This window comes from Microtus oregoni, unplaced genomic scaffold (genome assembly GCF_018167655.1).
Source record: "Microtus oregoni isolate MIOR12 unplaced genomic scaffold, Mior012 000013F_ref0000133, whole genome shotgun sequence".
Taxonomy (NCBI): domain Eukaryota; kingdom Metazoa; phylum Chordata; class Mammalia; order Rodentia; family Cricetidae; genus Microtus; species Microtus oregoni.
In genome coordinates this window covers 9,219,503-9,243,998 of record NW_024543072.1, presented here as the reverse complement: position 1 = coordinate 9,243,998, position 24,496 = coordinate 9,219,503, and the positions used below count along the sequence as shown (strand labels likewise).

Here is a 24,496-nt window from a genome sequence, read left to right as displayed (position 1 = left end):
GAAATGGGCATGGAGGCACATACCTGTAATCTCAGCACTTGGAGGTGGAAGAAGAATGACCAGGAATCCATCCTGGACTATTTAAGACCCAGAAGCAACCTAGAAAAACACTTGTCTGAAATCCTGCCATAACTTATCACTGTACATTTTAAAGAAAAACATTCTTTACATGTAAAAAAGAAAGACACTTGATTTTTTTGCATTAAAAATTTTTTATTTCATTTAAAAGATCCAATATATGAAGCCAAATTAACCCCAAATTTATAGCTACATTTAGAGATCCCCTGAACTAAATGGCACTGGTTCGAGGTCACCTATCATCACTATTTCCCCAAAGTTGTTTTTGAGCAAAAGCTGGTATTACTGTAATACATGTATTTCAGATATTACTTTTCACACAGAAGTTAAAGGCTGACAGGCTTTTCCCTTCTGGGTGAGGATAAAAACACCACAGAACCAGGTCCAGTGTTTTTGCACACTAGGTGTATGTTAACTATAAAGTAACGTATGATGTTGTGCTTTGCTCGTGTATTTATTCCAAATACTGGGGTTGGTCAACACTTTCTGGGACAGTACTTCAGAATTTCCCTCTTCCGGTGCATACCAAAGGAAGTGAGCCAGAGACAAACTTCTGCAAAGCAAAGGAACAGCTTTTCTAGTTGGCCAGAGACAAGACAGCACAAACCACCTCCAAAATGTTTCCAGTTACGGCATCATTTAGATAAAGTGAGGCAGAATCTATGGTCTCTACATACATATGATGATAAATTAAAAGATGAGTTTGTTACTTTATAGCTACACCTTGGATGTCATTAGATGTGGAGACAGTGTGTTTAACAAGTCCTTCTGGAAGTCATGTCAGCAAAGGAGTCAACAGCCTGTGAAAGAGAAGACGTGGCAGAGGGTGGAAGAGTCAGTCTTCCAACACTCTCCTGAGGACAGAGCTGGGCCCAGGACAGGAGTTACCGGGAGGGAGGCTTCAACTCCGTTAAGGAGCCCTCCTAACAGAGCTGCTCAACAATGAACGCACTGCTTGTGAGGTAGAGTCACTGCAAGTGTTCAAGGTGGAAAGACAACCTTGGAGAAGGGACGCCTGCATTTGTTAAGAGGTTAGACTGGATGAACCTCAGGTCTCTTTCAATTCTGAGATTCTAGAAAATTCCCTCAGGGAATTCAGAAGAGAATTCCTAAAAGGAAAGAGAAAGCACACATATGGTATACTTTTAAAATCCTTTTGAGTTTTTTTTTTTTTAAGGTACAATAGAAAATGTACTCTAGAGTCTTTAAAATGTATATTTACCCTCCTACCACTATTAGAAAGGGTTCATTACAACTTCTTTATATATAAAGAAAAGATGGAGATTATAATTTTGTAAATATTTTAGAAAAAAATGTTTAAAATCTAGTAGTCAATGCCCTAGAAACTTTATAGATTTTTAGGTAATATGCACAGATACAAATACATTATTCATTAAATACAACTCACATCTGTGTTTTATTATACTCTAAAATATACAGGAATCTTGATGTACTGAAAGAGTGCAAGTAAATACAGTATTCAAGCAGCCACTATTTCTATGTACATGCTCATTAATTTTTCAAAAAACCCACAAAATTATCAAAGATCAAAATACTGTTCTGTGTTTTCACACTTTATATTCAGAAAAACCAGCTGATAATTTACAATGTCATAAAGTTCCAGTTTCACAATACAAAAAGGATAAGATGAATTGGGTATCATTTTGTTGCAATGTATGGAACTTTATCCGGCTATATTAAGAACCCCCTCCCATGTGAAATTATTTTTACTGGGAAAGTGACAGCTATAGTAAAACAAAACCACAGAGAAGTGTTATTTAAAAGCCTAATGTCAGCTCAGCCCCTTCTCTATTACCTGAAAGGCAGTCTTCAATTTGGCAGGCAATCTTTCTCAGACAGCAACAAGCTGCAAACATGCTACTCTAGATCTGAGTCGAACCCAAAGCCTGAAGTATTTTAAATTCTGCCCAATATATAAATGCCTTCCAGGTGACCTGATTCTGTTTATGATAGAAATCATCATCTATAGCAAACTTCAGTACTTCTGAAAATGAAGCCAACTGGTTTGTTGAAATTTATAAAGAAAACAAACACCCGAAGCTAGGCATGGTGGCACACCTTTAGTCCCAGCACCCAGGAGACAGAGGCAGGTGGATCTCTTAAGTTCAATGCCAACCTGATCTACACAGTGAATTTCAGGACAGCCACAGCGACACAGAGAAACCCTGTCTTTAAAAAAAAAAAAAGAAAACATCTGAAAGCCTTCCTGCTATATTAAACCATGAGAAAGCAGATGTCTTCTGTCACATAAAAATTTTAAAATTCCAGTTTTTATACAAATTAAAACCAGCTTTAGATGATCTCTCATAACAAGGATTTAAAATTTTTTATTTTGATTCTTGCTTTGCAAAGCTCAAAGATTAGTAAGTGAATGAAAGTCCTCCAACCCAAAGTGGAGGTGTGCCACCCTGCAGAGGCTTAACCAGTCCCACTCCCCAGGACAACTGGGCTACAACAGGTGAAATAATATGATTTTTAATTTCATCAAAAAATTTCCCCTATGGAATTCCTTAAATAAAAATTATTCAATTTAAAACCAAACACTCAAAAGTGGGCAGTAGCCCTGACCTAGTCTATATCCACTTACACAGTACCTAGTCAGCTGCTTCTGAATTCTATAAAAACTGGAATCTTAAAATTTTTACGTTAAAAAACCAAAAACATCTGCTTTCTCTCATGGATTAATATAGCACTGAAGGCCTTTTAGATGTTCTCTTTACAAAAATCAACACCAGACCAAATGTTAGCTTCATTTTCAGAAGTATTGGTTTGCTTCCGATGATGTCTTATTTCACCTACTTCTATTCCACAGACGGCGTTCTAAGAAAAATCTGTACGTTATTTGGTCCTTTGGCAATTTGGTGCGTACATAATGCCTATTATACCAAACTTTATTGCATTTAAATTTAGCTGTAAATTTATGGGTAAAATTTAACCTAGTGTTTTTATCTCTTCCTTTACAGCAGTGTTGCCTGTATAAGCAAGTCAGGGAGCAGTGTCCCAATTTCTGGCACTGAAAAGCCAATTAAACAATCCCACAAAGTAATCCACATCAATGTGTTTTCCATTGGTCAAGTCATTATTAAGATTCTAGAAGCTTCTTTTGCAAAACTTGCCTTTCAGATTCTTCTTCCTAACGTCATCACATTTCTTCTATCCATTCACTGCGTGATCTTTCTTCAAGATGAATTTGTGTATGAGTAAGAAAAGTGCTTTTTTCCTGAAAAAGCCCAGTTTGAAGTTTCAGTGTTAAAACTTCCTTCAACCTTTAGCTCAGCCTTTCAGTAGGTCTCAGAATCAGAATCGTTGAGCTCGTCCACGTCAGTGTACAAGTACTCTTGTTCCCCACCAATGTTGTTGAAACTGCAATAGGAGCTAGGTTCATTCCTCATGATGGGCAAGGCTTCAAAGCTAACTGTTTTTGAGGTGTTGGTATAACGGTTAATGGCATTTAATGTCAGGGATGACAATGGGCTACTTGACGAGACAGGCATCATGGTGGCCAAAATGAGAGCCAGGCAGTCAGCCACATCCTTATTGGGAGCACAGGCCAAAGCTGGGGTATAGCCTAGGATTCAATTTAAAATATAAAAATTAATATCCGAAGATCCATGAAGCATGAGGTAGTACATCTAAAGGTCTTAAACTTTACACATAGATTCTATGGCTTACAACAAATTCTTTCAGCAGATAGAGTCACAACTTTCTAGCAATCAGAAAGAGACATGATCATAAAAACGCAGAGTAGAAGGAGAGTGTTCAAACTGAATAATAAAAGAAGAAACTAGGGCCTCATGATGCACACTTTCCCCAACATCCCACAACTCACACACCCAACCCAACTCAGAAAATACTGGGTATTCTTAGAATAAGGAGAAGGAAAAACCTCAACAAATCCACAGATTAGTCAATCATCTTCGTTTAAAACAGTGAGCCAAGGCTTACTGTCATTCATATCTGTGTAAGTCAACTTTTATATGCTGAGTATAAATGTGTATATGAACTAAGCATTAAAGAGATATTCATTAACTACATACTAAATGAATTATTAAGAGTCATCTTTTCCTAATGTGTTTGTCATTCAGCCTCGGATGAAGACTATGGTAGGTAAAGTATCTTGTGTAAGTATGAGAATCTAAGTTCAATTCCAGAATCCATATAAGTAAACCAGGGTGTTGTAGGAATTAATTCAGCAAATGCCAATAGTCTTTTAGATACCAGCCCATTAGGGTGTGGTCTGAGGTACTGTAAACACAGACAGGAAGCATGCTTGGCCCCCTTTTTATCCCTTTCACATGGTTAGTGGTCAGAGTTCTGTTGGCAGTGGCTTTCTATTGTGAGTGTTCCCCAATAAACATTTGTTAACCTTTACTACAGGTTCTCATGGACCTCCATTCATTGAGCTACACCATGTACTGTGGTGTACACTTATGGATTCCTGAGGTCTACTGGGCAGACATATCCACACAAGAAAAATGATAAACTAAAAAGGCAAATGTTAAAAGCCCGAAATCTAAGACAAATATTTCCTTTTATCTTAGCAGAAAAGCTTCTTCAGATATAAAGTATCCCAATAACAAGAATCAATGGGCAAACAACAGAGAAGCATGTGGTACCTTCCTTGGCAGAGAACGAGCCTTGTGGATGAAGGGGAGAAAATGGTGAGGAAATGTGTGATGACATTTCAATTATTCCATATGAAGCTTTGATTTTACTTGTTTAAGCCATGTGGAGGCAAGAAGTGCTAATGCCACAGATGTTTTATAATTTTAGCCTATAGCTTCATTTATTGTTGCACTATTTTTCATATTATTATGCTTACATTTCAGAACCCACATACATATGGATTATAAAAGACTTGTTTTTTTTTTTTTTTTTTTTTTTTTTTTGGTTTTTCGAGACAGGGTTTCTCTGTGGTTTTGGAGCCTGTCCTGGAACTAGCTCTTGTAGACCTGACTGGTCTCGAACTCACAGAGATCCGCCTACCTCTGCCTCCCGAGTGCTGGGATTAAAGGCGTGCGCCACCACCGCCCAGCTTATAAAAGACTTGTTTTTAAAACAGATTTATCACACACCAAATATTGATAGTCACCAGTCAGAACAAGAAAGAACACAGAAAGAGAACATTACCAGTACACCACTAATACTACATGTCTTTTCTTCCTCCACATTGGTAACCATTATCCTGACCTTTTCCTTCTGTGGTAACCATTTCCTTGTTACTTAGTTTTTGTGAACCTAATTTAAATGAAAGCACATAGTATACACATTTTAAAATCAGACTTCTTTTGCTTAATTATGTATGAGACCTAATATTGTAACAGACAACTATAGTCAGCTAATTTTCACTGTTGTATAGTATTCATTAATATGATAATACTGCAATATATACATTTAACTACTGCACATCTGGCTGTTTCCACCTCTTCAATATATTTTCACAATTATTATTGTTATGATGGTGATGATGATGATGGTATTATTAGCCTTCATGATTAAAATACAATTTTTCCCTTGTAAAACTGTCATTTTGCTAAAGGTCAAAGGGAAAACTAGCTGATTTCCAGAAAGAAATGGAAAGAGTGACTGAAGGATGAATATATTTTAATTAAACTAGTTCCTCAAAATGCCCAAGCAAGTACTTTAGTCTCACCTATCTTTAAGGCTCTTCTGAAAATGTGAAGGTGCTAGTTACTGTTACCCCAATGCTGGCAAGCATAGCCAAATCCTTAGATAGGGCATGATGCCCCGAATGAGTGGGAATATCTCTCTCGTCAGTATCTGTAGGCTTCTTAAAACAGAAGTCTCTCTCTTTTCTACATGAGAAACTCTTTGATGACATTCCCTGAATATGTAACATGTTTCTTCTTATTCAGAAATACATCTCAATATCACTAATCCTATTCTTGGGAGTGAACAAAGGTACAGAATGTACTGGTGACTTTATCTTGTCTTTATTTAGTCTTTAGAACGTAATTAATCACCAACCTGTTGTTACTAGACTGATTTACAACTAACACTACACACAATCGTAAGATGAAATTGACAATTCTTTAACCTGTGAACTGAAGCCACATTACTATGAAACATGTCAAAGGGCATTAGAAGTTAACTAGGTCACTAGTGGGGAACCTTCATCAACAGGGTTATGACCCTTTCCTTTTCCTTTTTGTTTCTTTGTCTGTTGGAGACAGGGTTTCTCTCTGTAGTCCTATCTGTCCTAGAACTTGCTCTGTGGACCAGGCTTGGCCTCAAACTCAGAGATCTGACTGCGTCTGCTTCATGAGTGTTGGGATTAAAGGGGTGCATTACCACTGCCCCACTTCTTTTTTATTTTTAAAAAGACAATATGAATTCCTGCAAACAAAGTAATACATATCGGCAGTTCTAATGTGCATAGTGTGGCCCTCATTTTAATTTATACAAGTAGTTGTATTCCTAGAAATATATAGTTTGCTTTTGTGCTTCAGATCCATACATTTTTTTTTTTTTTTTTTTTTTTTTTTGGTTTTTTGTGTTTTTTTTTTGTTGTTGTTGTTTTTCGAGACAGGGTTTCTCTGTGGTTTTGGAGCCTGTCCTGGAACTAGCTCTTGTAGACCAGGCTAGTCTCGAACTCACAGAGATCCGCCTGCCTCTGCCTCCCGAGTGCTGGGATTAAAGGCGTGCGCCACCACCGCCCGGCTCAGATCCATACATTTAATTGCTCACTTTCACTCAGGTTTCCCTATGTCCCCAAATAAGCGTAATACAGGGTAATTCTTGGCCCAATGCCATTTAAAATGTCATCCACACAAGCTTCCCAAGCATAGTGGGTATAACTTCACCTACAAAATCTCACTCCTTTACCAAATTCCAAAGATCATACACCCTAGAAAACATTTTTTCATTCTAAGTACTCATCTCAATGCTATGGCTACCTATGCCTCTCTTATTTCCCCAATCTAGTCTTGCTGTTCCCCTTTCAGACTAACTGCCATTTTTCTAATGCTTAGACTCCTAACAAGTTGACTTAATGCTTACACTTACCCCAGGTTCTATCTCTCAAGAGGCTTATTACTCTTTCAGCTTAAAAGGTTCTCTCTCAAACTAACACAGAAACTTACAATTGGAAAATGTGCAGATGAGGGACTTTAGAGTACTTATTACTAAATGGGATGTCCTCTCCCCTCAAAGGATCAAAGATCTCTGTGAAAGAGGAGGTGGGAAAGGTTCTAAGAGTCAGAGGAGGCCAGCTTGGTCTACAGAGGGAGTTCAGGACAGCAAGAGTGTCACACTGAAAAACCCTGTTGTGGACCCCACCCTCCCCACCCCTCAAGGAGCCATAGAAGATGGATAACTCCATGGAATACATCTTCCAGACACAACAGGACTGAAGCATATATGAATTAAGAGGCTGTGGGAGCATGAACAAAGCCCACACATTTCAAGCCAGATAGGGTTCAAGCACTGAGAAAGGAAAGCAGATAGAGCTCCCACCTCTAACTAAGGAGCAATCTGCAATTTAAAACCACTGGCAAAGAAAAAATTAGTTTTCTTCACTAGCTTCACTGAGTATATTAGCCACACTTCAGGGCAGGCCCCATGCCCATTAGTAGTTGGCCAATAATCACTACTTTTGTATTTTTAAATATTTTTGTATGTATTCTTGTAGACATTTTGTCTCATTTGCTTTAGATTGTTTTGTCCTCTTGGTATTTTGCTTATTGATTTCCATTTTTCATGTTTTTCTTTGTTTGTGTGTGTTTGTGTGTTTTCTGTTTATTTTTAAGGAGATGGGGAGAGGGAGAGGGGGAGAGAGAGACAGAGAGAACATAAAATGGGTGAGTAGGAAGGTAGGGAAGATCTGGGAGAATTGGGAAGAGAAAACATGATCAAAATATATGAAAAAAAAATTATCAATTAAAGAAAGTTCCGCCGGGCGGTGGTGGCGCACGCCTTTAATCCCAGCACTTGGGAGGCAGAGGCAGGCGGATCTCTGTGAGTTCGAGACCAGCCTGGTCTACAAGAGCTAGTTCCAGGACAGGCTCCAAAACCACAGAGAAACCCTGTCTCGAAAAACCAAAAAAAAAATAAAGAAAGTTCCCTCCCAACTTGCTGCTATTTGGAATGTCTTTTATCTGATCTTATAAGGAATGGTCAAGAGTCTTTAATGCTCCTTTATAGGGAGTAGACTATGTCATACTTATTTCACACAGAAGTCTCAGATTTAACAGTTCTGACATAATTAAACATGCAACAAATATCCACCAAAATCCCAAATTCTTTTGACACTTAGAAACATCAATGAACACAGATGACAAAGATTCTCTGCTTTTATGGAGTGTGTTTTCATTCTAATGGAGGAGATACACACATAGGCATTGAAAAGTACATCATATTCAGTAAGTTAGACTATACTAAGCTTTATTGAGAATAAGAGATGAACAGGCTAACTGGGACTAAGAATGCCATAATACAATTAATTAGTGAGGTAAAGTTTCACGGAGATGAAATCTGATTTGAAATAGTTAAGGATTTGGTTAAAGAATACTTGCAGATTAGAGCGTTCCTGTCAGAAGACAGCTAAAGCAAAAACTGTCACACACACACACACACACACACACACACACACACACACTTTGGGGTAGTTTCGTAGGAGGGACAAAGCGAGTCAGAAAGGTCATAAGAGTGGACTACTTTGTAGGTCACTGTGAGAACTATGAATAAATTGGCAGTAAAAATATGTTATCATGTGTTTTAAGGGTATCTGTTGTGTGGGATAGCAGAGAGAAAGACGGATAAATATGGGATTTACTTTAAATGTAATCAGTTGCGTTTGCTGTTGGAGTGTACAGTGGGCGTGAGAAAGGAACCAAGGACAATTCAAATTCTTGCCTCGAGCTATAAAGAGAAGATCTGTCTTCAACTGAAATCAGGTTTGGAAGGGTAAGTTTAGAGTGAGTAAGGAAAAGGGTTGACAGTTCTAGACATCTGTGTGGTATTATGAATTCAGCAGTTAGATATATGAATGCAGACAAGACACTGGGGAAGGTATGGGCTGGCAACATAAATGTAGGAAATCTCAGCAAATAATGTTCAGAATCAAGGGTTAGAGTAGTCACCTAGAGAGTAAATGTAGACAGAGAAAATAAGAAACAGGATTATTAGATTTCAGAACTCTACATCAGTGTAGAATCCCTATAAGCCAAGTAAAGGAAGTTTACCAAGAGAAAAGGAGTAATCATATACCAAAAGCTGTCCAGTCAAGTGAAACAAAAGCTGACTTAATACTGTGGAGAACTAAGAACCTTGATGAGAAGAGATCTACAATGTAGTGGGGACAAAGGCCTGCCTATAGAAAGTCATCCTTGCTGCAGTGGAAGACAGAAATATAGTGGAGCTGGCAGCAGTTTTGAGACTAGTGATTGCTACAGTGGAAGAATCTTAATGTTGATGGGGAGACTGGGGTGCAATTGGTGGTAGAGTACTTGCAGAATATGCACAAGGCTCTGAATGTGACTGCAACAACACATAAAGTGATAGCTGACAGGTATTTTTGGTATCCTGATAATAGATTTCTCTACCAGAGCAATAAGCCAGATCAAGATGAATTAAAAAAGACCAGGTTTAATGAGCCAATCATTCTTGGCTGACCTTTCCAAGTCCCAAGAGGTGAGGTGGGGGGGGGGGGAGGGGGAGGGAGGGAGAGGGAGGGAGGAGGAAGAGAAATCTAGGGACAGGGAGACCTTCAGGGAAGGAACTGGACAGGGGCCAGGAATCTGGAATGGGGAGGAGTGGGACCAAGGTGGAACTTCCAACTGAGCATAGTCTCTAGTAGGAAAAAGTAACAGAATCTAATTTAAGAGTAGAACTATTGGCTTTGCCTAAGAATATGATATTTTAGTAGGGCCTTGGTAAATATCTGTTGAAATAACAAAATCTTTGGCTACCAACTGAGTAATAGTGGTGACCAAATAGTGAAGATCAAATCTGGCTTAACAGAAGATACATTAATTCAGAAGCTCACCTACAGATGACTTTCTTGTTTTTTATTCTTATTTATCTACAACAAGGAACTCAATATTTATTTCAACACTTTTCTTTGCACAATAAAAAAGTACTGAACTTCATTTTACTTAAAAAATACACCATCAAGAGAAAAACTTCTACCAAGAAATTGGTCAAGGGAAGGCACACAGAACTTACCATTTTCATCGACGGCAAGTACACTTGCTCCTTTCCCCAGAAGTTCTTGAACAACCATTGTTAGCCCGTTTCGGGCAGCAACATGCAAAGGCCTGGGGGAGAAAATTGTACATATATGTGCAGTGCATGCATAGACAAACAGCTGGTTGCAAAGAGCATTTGATCAAGTTGTGAAGAACTAGAGATGAGAATCCAAGACACCCAGTTCTCAAACAATGAAGACAGGAAGGACAGTAGCACCTCAAACATCAGTAGTAGTTTCCTGGCCTCATCAAACCCTTTGAACCTTCCAAGACTCCATACTTAAAAAGAGTTAACCAAATAAATTACATTATTTTTTTAAAAAATTTCTTATACTTTTGAAGTTTTATTATAAATACATCATTTCCCCTTCCCTTCCTCTAAATCCTCCCATATACTCCCATTTTTGTGCTTTTTCAAATTCATTTGCTCTTTGTTTCATTTATTTTTCTCCTATATATATATGCGCATATACAGGTATATTACTAAATATAACTTGTTCAGTCTATATAATGCTACTTGCATATACTGTATGTATGTTTTCTGACTACTGGTATTGAATTGATGTGTTCTTGGAGAAGACCATTTCTCTGCCCTCAGCATTCCTTAGGAACCAATAGTTCTTTGAAAGGGGTTGACACCTCCTGGGTTTCCCTGATCCACTCTAGCAAGGTTATTGTTGTTGCCCTTATTCAGGTCATGTTTAGGCAGTTATGTTGGCAAGACTTTGAGTGTAGCTTCTGACCTTACCAGAAGACACAGTCTCATAAGATATTCCATGACCCTTTGGTCCCCTCTTTACAATGTTCACTAATCTTAGGTTTAAGTAGCTGTCCACTGGGACTAGGTGAACTACAGCCCTAACTTATAAGCAATGAAGTGAACAAATATATAATAAAAGCTATAAACAGCAATACTACAAATTTTAATAATCTTTAAAAGATGTTTATTGGCCCCCATGACTAAGATTTGGGCCTTTGAGGGGTTGGAGATATGGCTCAGCGGTTAAGAGCATTGCTTGCTCTTCTAAAGGTCCTGAGTTCAATTCCCAGCAACCACATGGTGGCTCACAACCATCTGTAATGAGGTCTGATGCCCTTTTCTGGCCTGCAGGCATATACACAGACAGAATATTGTATACATAATAAATAAATAAATATAAAAAAAAAATAAAAGATTTGGGCCTTTGAGAGATTTGACTGAACCTACAATGTGAACTATTAAAAGCATTTTTTTTTCTTTTTTAAAATCAATGGAAATTGGAAGACAAAGATGGGAGACATGGGCCTATTTTTTCTGCGAGTCAAATTCAAGACTTACTGCTTATTCCAAGAGACTGATTCTTTCTGAAACCTCTTTAAATTTACACACACACACACACACACACACACACACACACACACAGAGAGAGAGAGAGAGAGAGAGAGAGAGAGAGAGAGAGCGCACTTCTCACCTCATTTACTGCTAGTATGAAATGGTATTTTTCAGATGATTATGATAATACACAGACTAGAAGTACCTTCCTTTAGAAAATTATAAAGTAAACTAAGAAAAAAAAATCCATCAATGTTGTAAAAGTTTCAGTTCAAATATCAAAAATTTCAAGTAATAGAGCTTTTAGTTATATGATTTACAGTTTGTAACTGATCTATACTATTGGTCACATGTTAAAAGTGCATTTATCCTTTTTTAGAATTATAGAGATCACTAAGTTTACCCAGATACTCAAAGTACTTACGTTTGCAAGGCTGCATTGGTTGCATTGATGAGGTTTCTATCTGTTATCTTTTCCAGTATTAACAAGGCACTAGTTTCATGACCCTAAAATTGTGGCAAATAGATCTTAAAAACAGTGAACTATTAAGAATAAACACATCAACTCAACTATCTCTAACATATGTACAATATTACACGCATATCACAATTTTTCTAAGATAATGTCTGAAGTGTTTATTCAAAGGTATCAGAAATGTGAATAAAAAACAGGTCAATAATAGCTAAGTATTAAGCTCGTATTTCAAAACCTAGTAAGCCAACACCTCCCACCCCACTCCAGAAACTCAGGGTTAGTAATTCTTAGGCTTGTTTCTGACTTCTGTTCATTCTAGTGAGCTGGAAAAACTTAATGCTACTCAATAGTAACCAAGAAAATATATCCTTAAACTATGTACAAACCTTGCTGCAAGCCAAGTGAAGGGCGGTGTTTTTACTTTTATCTTGTAAAGTCAGGTCTGCACTAGCACTGCTCACCAGCATCTCTGGGAGGAAAAAAATGCATCAATTGTTATGAACATGATTCTTAGACTATCAATAACTTACTGTAGAGAGATTAAGACATACAGAAAAAAAAGCCCTCTTGCAAGTAAAACACTAATACATAACATACACATTATATTACTATGCAATTATATGGAACCTTTATATTCTTATGCGAATCATGTCCTAGCAACAATAACCAACATTTTGGAGTGTTAATGTTCAAAGTTTTATATGCCCTGGACTTACAGGCTATCTTTAACCCTCACATCAATCTTTTAAAGTAGATGCTGTCATTTTGCTCATTTTATAAGTGAAAAAAGTGAGGTAGGAGAGGTCACTTAAGATCTAGGACTCACACTCATGCAGTCTGATTCCACAGCCTGTGTTGTATGAGGTTAAACCACCTTGATTAAAAAAAAAAAACTTTTCAGTCAGTAAGGGCAATAAACCAAAATGAAAATGTGGAATTTGGTGAGATAATTCATGGAAGTCAGAAGGGTTGGGATCTAAGTTACACATACAACAGAATTCATACTGAGCTTAAAAAAAAAAAAAGCAACATGGGTTGTGATTTACTACCTAGCCCAGAGTGGCCTTACACTTGTGATCTTCTGACAGGCTCTTTGGTAGCTGAGTTTATAGGTGCACACTAAGCCAGGTTCTAAACAACTTCTCTTTTCTTATGGAGATACTATGCAGCCAAGGCTGACCTCACACTCAGAGGCAGTCCTACTGCCTCGGCCTTCTCTAAACAGTTTCTTTACCAACTGTATTGGTTTGTCCGTTTTCTGCAGCCATCATGAGGGGTGTTTTTCCAGTAGAGTCCACGGAATTGACTTGAGCATTATGGCTGAGCAGCAGCTGTAAACACTCTACATGGTCTGTGAAGGCAGCGGCATGGAGAGGAGTTCTGGGACACAGAGAAATACACAACAAAAGCTGAATAGCACATACACCGAAAAATTACTCCTTAATTTAGGACAAAAAATTTTCAAGGGTTTATCTAGTAGGTTATAAAAGCATTGCTAAGATACAAATTGTGGGACCCTCAACACAAATAAGTTCAATGGAACTTACAAATTTCTACTTTAGATAGGTATACTTGACACAATCTATTTTAAACTACAACTTGCCTAAAAAAAGGATGAGCTATATAATACTATTAACATTATATTGTTAAAGAAAACTTAAAAGGACAAATAATTTACTCCAAAATTACTACATATTACAATTGCTAGACTCTTCTTTCAGCCTTTAATCTAATTTAGAGAAATATGAACAATTTTATTTGGGTTTAAAATCATACTTTTTAAATCAGGAGAGTAACATTTATATTTTAAAATAAATTAAATTGATAAAAAAATCAAATGCCCTAATAATGCAAAGAACTTAAGACTTTATAATAATTTACAACATCTGCAAAGTCTTGTTTTCAATTAAATATGAGTTCTCTATAAACTCTCAAACAGATGGTCAAATTACAGTGCTTTCTCTTATGCAAAGAAACACTGTGTGCTATTAACTGGAATCCTACCTTCCCTTTGAATCTGTGGCATTCACAATGTTGGCTCCTAAGGTATCAATAAGCATCTCAGCAGCACCTTCATTGTCATTGATCCTGAAAAAGGTACAAGATGATAAGTCTATGGTAACAGTGTTTCTTAAAACACCGAAAGGAATTTGATTCACTATGACTTTACTTACACAGCACAATGCAATGGACTAAAAGCATTCCCATCTATTTTCTGGAAAACATCCTGTTCTAAAAGTAGTTCCACACATGTCTCATGACCTAATACAGACATAAGAACCAGATATTAAAATCCAAGAGATACTTGCAACAATCTCAAATACACAGAAGAATCTAGAAGGGGACCGTTTAAAAAGACTCTGTTACATCCCACCTTCACTCTTTTTAGACCATAACCAGTGATCTCAAGAGTGCTATAATGTTTCCAGGCACACACAATTGCCTAAACACTTATTTTTTCTTTTTACAATTCAAATGGCATACTTTGTTCTGCAACTTTCCTTTTCAATTAATAAACTGTATGCATCTTCTATAATAACATGCATAGGACAATTTCCTAAAACACTGTATTGTGAAAAAGGAAAATATTCTGAGAGAAATAGGCAGAAAGCTTTTTTAAAAAGCAGCTTTAAAAACATAAAATAAAAATCCAACAAAACAATAAATTCCAACAAAAACTAGTTTTTCTTAGCCTAGGAGTTGGGTCCCAGGAAGCAAATTTAGGTTGTCAGGCTTGGTGGCAAGCACCTTTACTTGCTAAGTCATTTTGCAGGTCCCTTAAAAAGTTGCTCTTGTAAAGATTTTTAAACTTCTCAAGTCCCATTAACAATGCAGGTATCATCAATAGCTGTAACCCACAAAGCCTGAGACCAAGGGCTAGAGATCCACTATCTGAGTTATAGAGTACTTTATCTGCTATCTCCAGGGATTAGCACTGGGTAGAACCAAGCTACAATCTAAATACAGTCTTATTATTTCTCTTAGTATTTCAGAAAGTTCTTTCTCTCTCCTTTCTTCCTCCCTTCTTTCCTTTCTTTCTTTCGTCCTTCCTCCACCCCCCCCTCCTTTTTTTTGAGATGGGGTTTCTCTGTGTAGCACTGGCTGTCCTGGAAGGCACTCTGTAGACCAGGCTGGCCTTGAACTCACAGAGATCCGCCTGTGTCAAGTGCTGGAATTAAAGGCCTGTGCCACCACTACCTGGTTCAGAAAGTTATTTCTGAGGGTGCTTAAGAACATCAAGTTGATTAGTTGTTGAAAGGAACAATAAATTGAAATTCTGGACTTTAAGCTTAGTAAGTTTATAGTCAATTATTTTCTAAAACCTGGTCATCATTTCATTGAGAGAAAAGCTTGTTTTGGTTAGAGTACTTCCATTTTTCTGTACAAAAATTACTAATCAGTTAAACCATTTAATGTATTCCACTTATGTAATGTCAAATTATAAAGGAGGCATTTGGCTAAAAACATGGCATTAATTTTAGACTGCAGAGTCTGTTACAGCGTGAACTAACATTACATTTCTTCTAGCTCAATTCAGAATCACTACAATTTTGCTTTTCAAAAAAAAAAAAATCAGACCCATTTGTTTTTTATTTTGTTTTTAATGGCAACCAAGCATGCTGTTGGTGTAAAATTCTGTTTCTATGAGAGTAAACCTCCAAAAGACAAGTAAATGCTCTACCTTGGGAAATACACTTCCTGTATAACATGGAATGTCACTGATCACTTTAAAAAAAAAAAATCACCCAATAAAAAATTCTGCCTTCAACAGGCAGTGGTCGCACACACCTTTAATCCCAGCACTTGAGAAGCATAGTTAGGCGGATCTCTTTTTGTGGCCAGCCTGGCCTACAAAGTTTCAGGACAGCCAGGGCTACACAGAGAAACCCCCTCTCGAAACCCACCACCCCAAAAAAATTTTGCTTAAGAAGTTTATCTTGCTGATTTTTACATAAAATTCACATTTGTGGATACTTTCTCAGGTTATTAGACTCATAAAATGTTAATTCATAGTATAAAAACAAATCAAACTTCAATGACAATATACAGCAATTCTTTTGATTCAGGTACAATCTTTGGCTACTCTACTATACCCATTAAACATCAATTCAAGAGAGCTGAAAGGAAAAGAACATAAAAGCTTATCTCAAACACTTGAGAATTAATGACCTGTCTTTAGCATAATAAAGGACAGGAGTGAGATACAACTAGAGAGTAGATTATTCCTAGTCTTTCCACTAATCTTACATTTTAAGCCCGACTTATAAATATGCTACTGTCATCAATACCACAATGTATTTTGAGCTGCCTGTTTTTACTTATTAGTACCTAGTAGGCAGGCACTCAGTGCAGGTTTTTATCGGATACTTAACCATTGTAGCAAGCCCAGTGAAGTGCTGTATACCCATGATTGTCTAGTACGGCGAGATTTGCATCTATGGATGCTGCTGACTGCAAAAGAGCTCCAAGAACTCCAATGTGTCCACAGGCAGCTGACAAGTGTATAGGTGTCCGACCCCTGCTGTCCCGTAGTAAGCACTTAGCACCATGTTGAAGTAATGCATCTACACATTCTTCATGGCCTGTAACTGCCTGCAAAACAATTTGGGTGTATTAAATACATTATGTGGGCACCATGGACCAAATTTAGTTAATTTAATTTTGGCTTACCCCTCTATGCAATGCTGTCCTTCCCCACTTATCTTTGGCATCTACGTTTGCTCCTTTGTTCAGTAGTGAATATACACAGTCTGTGTGTCCATTGAGAACAGACAGCATTAGAGGTGTCCTGAACAGGAACAGAATTAGGTTTAGTGTTATCACTTACAAAACTCTAAAACAGCAATGATGTCATGGCTTATTTTCTATATATGCACTATCGTGACATAACTTTTTATGTGTTTAAAAGAAAAACTAAATATATGCTTGTCTTTCTCCAGTATATAAACTATTACAAACTTACTAAAATAGGGGCCAGAGTATTAGAACAACTAGTATTTTAACAACAATCAAAGGCAAGGTATAGTGTACTCATGCCTGTACCCAGCATTAAAAAGGGTGAGGTGGTAAGGTAGTAAGATTGTAAAATGGAGGAGTGCCGGGGCTATATTGTAAGACATAAAAAAAGTTAATCTAAAAATTATTTAAACTTACTGTCCATTTCCATCTTGAATATCTACTGCATTCTGTGGTTCTGCATTTCCTATTAATAACCGTAAGCATTCCGAATGGCCATTTGTCGCTGTAAATAAAAAATTTTAAATAATTTTAAGATACATCATTAAACAAAAATATATTAGAGATAGCACATCTTTTAGAATATAATTTGGGGACAGTTTTACTGAATTCAATAAGCAGAACAACAACTATGTGTATAAAGAAGGTTTTATACTGTATTTGCTATTAAGGAACTTGTCTGCACACAGCAAGCGGAATGCATATACTGCCCCCACCCCTTCATCCTCCCTCATGTTAACAGAATCCTCATTTTATTTAGCTTGCCACTAGAAGAATTAAAGGCATGTGTTATACTGCCCAGCTGACTCCATCTTATTCACACCACTTGACAGCTTCTACAGACATCTTTATCTGAGAGTTTAAATGCTTGTTATTTGTCTCTAAACCTTGCCTGAATAACAAATACTTCTTAAAAGCTGCTCTGGGATCAACAGTTAGTGTGTTCTATATTTCTATAGTCTTCTAAAATGTATCTTTCCCCCAAACAAGTACAAATCAAGTCATATATTTGAATGGGTTCTTAATGTTCCATAAACAAAGTGAATTGAATCTGGTCACATAAGATTGGAACTAAGAAAAACACTTGGCTACTATTTTTCAGTTGTACCAGTACTGGTTATTGAAAATGAGTACTGTGCCTTGTAGTAATTCTTATAAAGAACTGGGAAATTTGTGTCTTCTATTGATATACTGTTGATACTAAGTCATTTCTATAATTGTTCTCTTTCCCCTTGCCAATCTTTTTCCTACATACCAACAACTTGGTTACACATCCCTGCATTTTTTAGTACACTGGCAAAATTATGAAACTACAACTTGGGGTAGTTCTTGTAGAAGTTAAAATTTTGTGAATTTTTTTCTGAGGGTTTAATGCAGTAACCAGTAAAATAGTAAAAGAGACTATTAGGGCTAGAGAGATGGCTCAGTAGCTAAGAGAGCTTCTGCTCTTGCAAAGGACCCAGGTTTGATTCCTAACACTGACATGATGGCTCACAACCATCCACAACTCCAATTCTGGGAGATGTAACACCTTCTTCTGTCTCTTGAGTCCCAGGCACACATGTGGCACACACATATATATGCAGGCAAAACACTCATACACATGGAATTCAAATAAGTCTTAAAAAGAAAAAGACTTATTTTTAAAACATTAATGATTTGCCATGAAAGCACATGCTAATCTAAAATATTTCATTAGAAAGAAGTAAAAGATACCTATTGAGTTCTAGGCTAGCCTGGTCTACAAATTTTGTTCCAGGACAGCCAGGGCTACAAAAAGAAACCCTGTCTCAAAGAACAAAACAAGAAAGAAAGAAAAAAAAAAGAAAGAGAGAAGGAAAGAAGGAAGGAAGGAAGGAAGGAAGGAAGGAGAGGACGCAAGGAAGTAAAGAGTACAAAACACTAAACTCTGGTGATAACCTAAGTATTTTATTTCATAAATCCAATCCTAAAGGTATATGATTTTATAAAAGTGTTGCTTTTCCTTCAGAATACAATAATTTGACTACTTAACATAAAAGTAAACACAACTACAGTATCAGTATGAAAAAGTACATTAGGATTATAAACATTATCAAGTATAATATTTGGCATACCTGCTGCATGGATAGGTGTTCTCTTCAAAACATAATCTTTTACGAGGATTGAAGCTCCCTGATTAATGAGTACATCCACACATTCAACATGGCCCTTAAATGCTGCAAGATCTAAGGGTGTTCTACCACTACTATTTCTTACATCAAGATCTAACAAAGATTGTACCAACACTTCCAGGGCTTGGTGATGACCATGATAGGCCTAGAAATAAAAATATATAAATTAAAAAAGTACATATTTAGACCAACTCCCCAATTAGGTTTCTATTTCTCTCTTTCTCTATTCTGGGAATATAAACTAAGTACTTGTGCATGCCAGGTAAGTAAGCAAGTTTTACCACTGAGTTACATTCCCAATACACTAATGTTCTGGAAAATGTAAGCAAATTCATTTTTTTTAGCAAATTCATTTTTTAAAAAGATTTATTTATTATGTATATAGTGCTCTGCCTCCATGTATGCTTGCACACCAGAGGAGGGTACCGGATCTCATTACAGATGGTTGTGAGCCACCATGTGGTTGCTGGGAATTGAACTCGGGACCTCTGGAAGTGCAGCCAGTGCTTAATGGCTGAGCCATTTCTCCAGCCTGCAAATTCATTTTTACACTGTTACAACTGAGATAATACAAACTTTTATATTGAGAAGTCAGGAAGTTTAAATCATAGATTTCTTTTCCATAAGAATCACCAGCACTCTCCCATATAAAGAAACATATATTCTGTAAATAATAAAGCCTCAAATGGCAGGAGGTAACAATGCCTGAATAACAGCAGGCATGGAAGCTCTGGCTGTGAAGTTGGTGACAAAGTGTTCCAGACAGTTCACCTTGACACTGCATTGACACTGCACTGGACACTACAGGAAATAAAGCAATAAACTTCAAAGGACAATAAAGCAGTTATTTCTTGGGCAAAATGTCTAAAAATTGGGCCAGTGAAATGGCTTAGTGTGTAACAGCACTTGTTCTGCAAGCCTGGTTGGTGACTTAAGTTCAATTTCCAGAACTCATGTAATGGTAGGACACAATCAAAGTCATTTAGGAGATAGTCTGAAAACGGGGTACAGAGGGTTCAGAGTGTCCACTCTAAAAGGAAAGAAAAAGTCAGAAAGTACAAGCAAAGAGAAAGGTTGGCTTTGCTGGAAGTTTATCTACAAACTTAATTATCTCAAAGATAACACGAGTGTAGACAATAGAATTAATTTTAGGATCACACCCAATTTTATATGGCAATATTAGGTGGAAGAACTCATGCTACTCTAAGAATGAACTTTGAAGAATTTCACTGGATACACAGAAGATAGTATTTAAAAAAATAAAGAGGAGAGAAAATAGATGCTTTTTTATAAAGCTCTTCTCCTTATCACTTCCTTCTACAAGACTGAAGGAAGGCTGGGTGATGGTGGCGCACGCCTTTAATCCCAGCACTCGGCAGGCAGAGGCAGGCGGATCTCTGTGAGCTCGAGGCCAGCCTGGTCTACAAAGGGAGTTCCAGGACAGGCTCCAAAGAAAAAAAGACTGAAGGAAAAGCCTGTGTCTAGCACCAACATTAGGAAGAAATAACATTTTCCTTAAACTTCACTCCATTGTCTCACTATAAGGTTATCTGAAAACCTGAGTTTAAAAATAATAATAATTTAAAAACTACTCTAACTAATTTCTGAAAGTCTCTTAAGATTAGATATAAAATGTTAAAATTGTAAAATAATCACATTTCATTGAATTTAATCATTAAATTGCAAAACTGTCTATTTCAGTTAAAAACCTAACACACCAGCACTTACACTGTCAAGAGATGAAACAACACTAAGTGTCCACTGATAAGCTGATTGAATATAAACTGCAATATGAACATAAGTAAGCTCAAAAGTAAAGGATTAAAAAAGTTCTTTAAGTCTTAATTCCATGATAATGACTACACCAATCAACACAAGTATATAACCATAGTGAAACAACCATTAAAGTTAGCTATGAAGGCAGTACTTACAGCCAAATGTAAAGGACTTATTGTCGCTCTATTATCTGAATCACTCAACATATCTGTTCCCGAGGTTTCCATTAACTGAAAAAAGGAGAGGCCATTTAAAAATGATAGAAATGATACTTTTTAAATATATCAGTAGTAGTTATCCCTCCTATCCCTCACTCCATTTTAGAGTATGTCAATAACTCAGCAAATTCACAAAACAGCATAATCACAAAAGCACAGTAAGAATCACAGGCTCTGAGCTTTATCAACCAGGTGTTTGAAGAAACATTCTTCCATCAGGTAAATACCTTCCTTTCTTGAATATACATTCTTGTCATTGTCTTTGGTATCAGGGGTATGATGTGAAAATATGTCTAACTTTAGTTTTAATGAGAATAAAGAAATATACTATTTTAAATGTTTTGGGGGGAACTCAATTAATACTTACAACATCCAAAGGAGTTTCACTTGCAATCTGAAATAAACGAAATGACATTTTATGAAGTTACTCATATATATTAAGATGTTTAACATTTTTATTGATATAGGACTTTGTTAGTTTCTGTTTTAAACCCATGATTTCTTTGCCTTCAAAAAGAAGTCTTTTACACAGACAACAAATCTACATATAAAGCCTGTAATTTAATTCTAAAGATGCATAGTAACCTATGAAATTATGGGTTATTTTTACAGTAGCACAATAATGGTTATATGAATTATGTTGACCTTCTTAGATTCCTTCCTTGAGTTTTATTTCCTACTGAAGGGAAGCAATGCTTATACATGTCTATAAAGGAAGCTTTGACCTAAACAAGAAGTATATGCACTGCAGTATATTTTAACTCATTTCTTCCTTTCCAATTTGGCAAAGAAGGGTTCTGAATCGTGTATATTCCAGGACAGACTATGGTTGAAATTCAAACTTCCTTTGCAAAAGCAGATTGTCCTTTATTAAGAACTGGGAAACAAAAGGACTTTGCATAGTTCTCTAAACACATGAGGGAAATGTAACTCCCTCAGGGGATTTATTTTTTTCAAGTAAGACATGGTTACAGCCCCTTTGGATGTCAGTGTAGCGATTTCTCAGAAAATTAGGAAACAACTTTCCTCAAGATCTAGTAATACCACTTTTGGGTTTATAGCCAAAGGATGCTCAATCGTGCCATAAAGACATGTGCTCAACTATGTTCATAGCAGCATTGTTTGTCATAGCCAGAACCTGGAAACAACCTAAATGCCCCTCGATTGAAGAATGGATAAGGAAAATGTGGTACACAATGGAGAACTACACAGCAGAAAAAAAGAATTACACCTTGAATTTTGCAGGAAAATGGATAGAGCCAGAAAACATTTTGAATGAGGTAACCCAGACCCAGAAAGACAATCATCACATGTACTCACTCATAGGTGGTTTTTAAACATAAAGAAAACCAGCCTACAAATCACAACCCCAGAGAACCTAGACAGCAATGAGGACCCAAAGAGAGACATACATAGATCTAATTTACAAGGAAAGTAGAAAAAGACAAGATCTCCTAAGTAAATTGGGAGCATGGGAACCTTGGGAGAGGGTTGAGGGGAGACACAGAGGGGAGCAGAGAAAAATGTAGAGCTCAATAGAAATCAATAAAACTAAAAAGGGGGGAGAAATATTTATTTAAAGGGGTAGAAATAAATGCAACAGACCTAGAAGTTGAACAATACAAAGATCTGAAGGCTGGCATATAGCTCAGTTGGTAGTGTGCTCACATGAATGAAATCCCCACACCACATAAAACTAGATGGGATGGTGCAAACTCAGGATTCAGAACGTGGAGGCTCAGAAGTTCAAGGTCATCCTCAGTTACACAGCTAGTTTGAGGTCAGTCTTGCGATATGCGACCATCTCAAGAAACACAACATTTTCATAGTCTTCTTCAAAGATTAATCTGCTTTTTTTTTTTTTGAGGAATTTCTCACTATGTTGTCCTGGATTCAAGTCAGTGTCCTTCCTCAGCCTCCCAAGTAGGACTGCAGAGATGTCCCACTGTGCCTGACTCCCCTCAAGAGATGAAATGCACTATCATTTAGACAGTATCTCACCGAGCCCCAAATTTACAATATTTCTGCCTTAGTTTTTTAAGGATTAGGATTATAGGTATGTGCTACCACACTGGATTTAGTGGCTTGTTTTTCCTTTTTGTTGTTGTTTGGTTTGGTTTTTTCAAGACAGGTTTTCTCTGTGTAACAGCCGTTGCTATCCTAGAACTAGTTATTATAGACCAGGCTGGCCTCAAACTCACAGAGATCCACCTGCCTCTGCCTCCCAAGTGCGGAATTAAAAGTGTCCGCCACCACTGCCCTGCTGTTTTTCCCTTTTCAAAAGATAATTAGAGAATGAGAGGTATCTTACTGAAGCAACTATGAATTTAAGAGGGAAATGGAGTATGAAAATGTTAAAGAACAAAGCTAAATGTTTGCTGGACTTAGTCTCATTTTAGTTATATTACTAAACTAAAAAACTCACACTAGTTATCATGAGAATTCATAAATCTTACCAGTTGAAGACACAGACGGTGACCATAAGCAGCTGAGTAATGAACTGCATTGTATCCTTGTTTGTCCCGGATTCCAGGATTTGCATCATTTCTTAGTAAGTATTCCAGGCACCTATATATAATAACAGCAAAAATGAAAATTCCAAATTTTACATTTAAATATTTTATTATAAAAAAATACCACAAACCCACAAAATTACATGCCAAAATTAACCAGGCTTAAAGAAAGACTATAAAACTCAATAAACTTTTCTATACTGTAGAATATACCATTATACTGCATGAGCATATATAACTGTGACTGGTTTAATAAAGAAGGTGACAGACCTATAGCTAGGCAGGATAAGATTAGGTGAGAGAACCAGACGAAGAGAATGTTGTGAAGAAGGAGGAGGAGGGGAGTCTCGAAGAGACGCCATAAGACACAGAGTGAACAGGGTGGGAAGTATATACATTAGATTAACGAGCCTTAAGACAGCACACACATTAATATAAAAGGATTAATTTAAGTTATAAGAGCATGTGTACATACATTATAATATACATTCACAATAATAATAAATAATAAACATGCACACACACATTTTTGGGTATGGTCATGTGTGTCATAGGAGGTATATGGAAGTCAGAAGACAACCCTAGGTGTCAGCCCTAATTTCTACCATTAGACAGGTTTCTTGTGGTTTGTGGCTATGTATCTCAGTCTAGTTGGCTAGGGAACTTTCAGGGATTCTTTATCTGACTCCCACAGCAAGGTACAAGTGTTAGAATTTCAGATGTCTACTACTAATCTGGATTTACATAGGTTCTGAGGTCCTCAACCTTGTGAGGTCAAGTGCTTTATTTACTGAGTCATCTCCCCAGCCTGAATTATACACATTTTGAAAAGGATTTAAAAAGTGAAAAACAAAAGCTTTTGTGTTAACTGTAACTTCCCAGAACCATGTTTTTAGCATTGCTCCCTAGGAATAACTAACTGTTCCTCCTCTGACACACGAGGGATACTAGAAACACTGAAGATATAATTTGCTGTCTTCACTGGATATCAGTCTAAGAAAAATT

General features: G+C 36.9%; 1 protein-coding gene across 2 annotated transcripts in view; it reads right to left on the bottom strand.

Moving 5' to 3' along the window:
• Positions 1 to 2,210: 2,210 nt before the first annotated feature.
• The window catches only part of Ankrd28 (ankyrin repeat domain 28), a 159,181-nt gene continuing 136,895 nt past the window's right edge, over positions 2,211 to 24,496 (bottom strand). For both annotated transcript variants that reach the window (XM_041662443.1, XM_041662442.1), the window contains exons 15-28: positions 23,435 to 23,546; positions 21,346 to 21,372; positions 20,916 to 20,990; positions 18,928 to 19,129; positions 17,249 to 17,336; positions 16,766 to 16,883; positions 16,468 to 16,687; positions 14,269 to 14,356; positions 14,099 to 14,182; positions 13,329 to 13,474; positions 12,481 to 12,563; positions 12,044 to 12,126; positions 10,285 to 10,376; positions 2,211 to 3,667 (exon numbers count right to left, since the gene is read on the bottom strand). In XM_041662443.1, the coding sequence (XP_041518377.1) occupies positions 3,381 to 3,667; positions 10,285 to 10,376; positions 12,044 to 12,126; positions 12,481 to 12,563; positions 13,329 to 13,474; positions 14,099 to 14,182; positions 14,269 to 14,356; positions 16,468 to 16,687; positions 16,766 to 16,883; positions 17,249 to 17,336; positions 18,928 to 19,129; positions 20,916 to 20,990; positions 21,346 to 21,372; positions 23,435 to 23,546 (1,705 nt within the window). In that variant the 3' untranslated portion in view covers positions 2,211 to 3,380. The remainder of the gene's footprint in view (positions 3,668 to 10,284; positions 10,377 to 12,043; positions 12,127 to 12,480; positions 12,564 to 13,328; positions 13,475 to 14,098; positions 14,183 to 14,268; positions 14,357 to 16,467; positions 16,688 to 16,765; positions 16,884 to 17,248; positions 17,337 to 18,927; positions 19,130 to 20,915; positions 20,991 to 21,345; positions 21,373 to 23,434; positions 23,547 to 24,496) is intronic.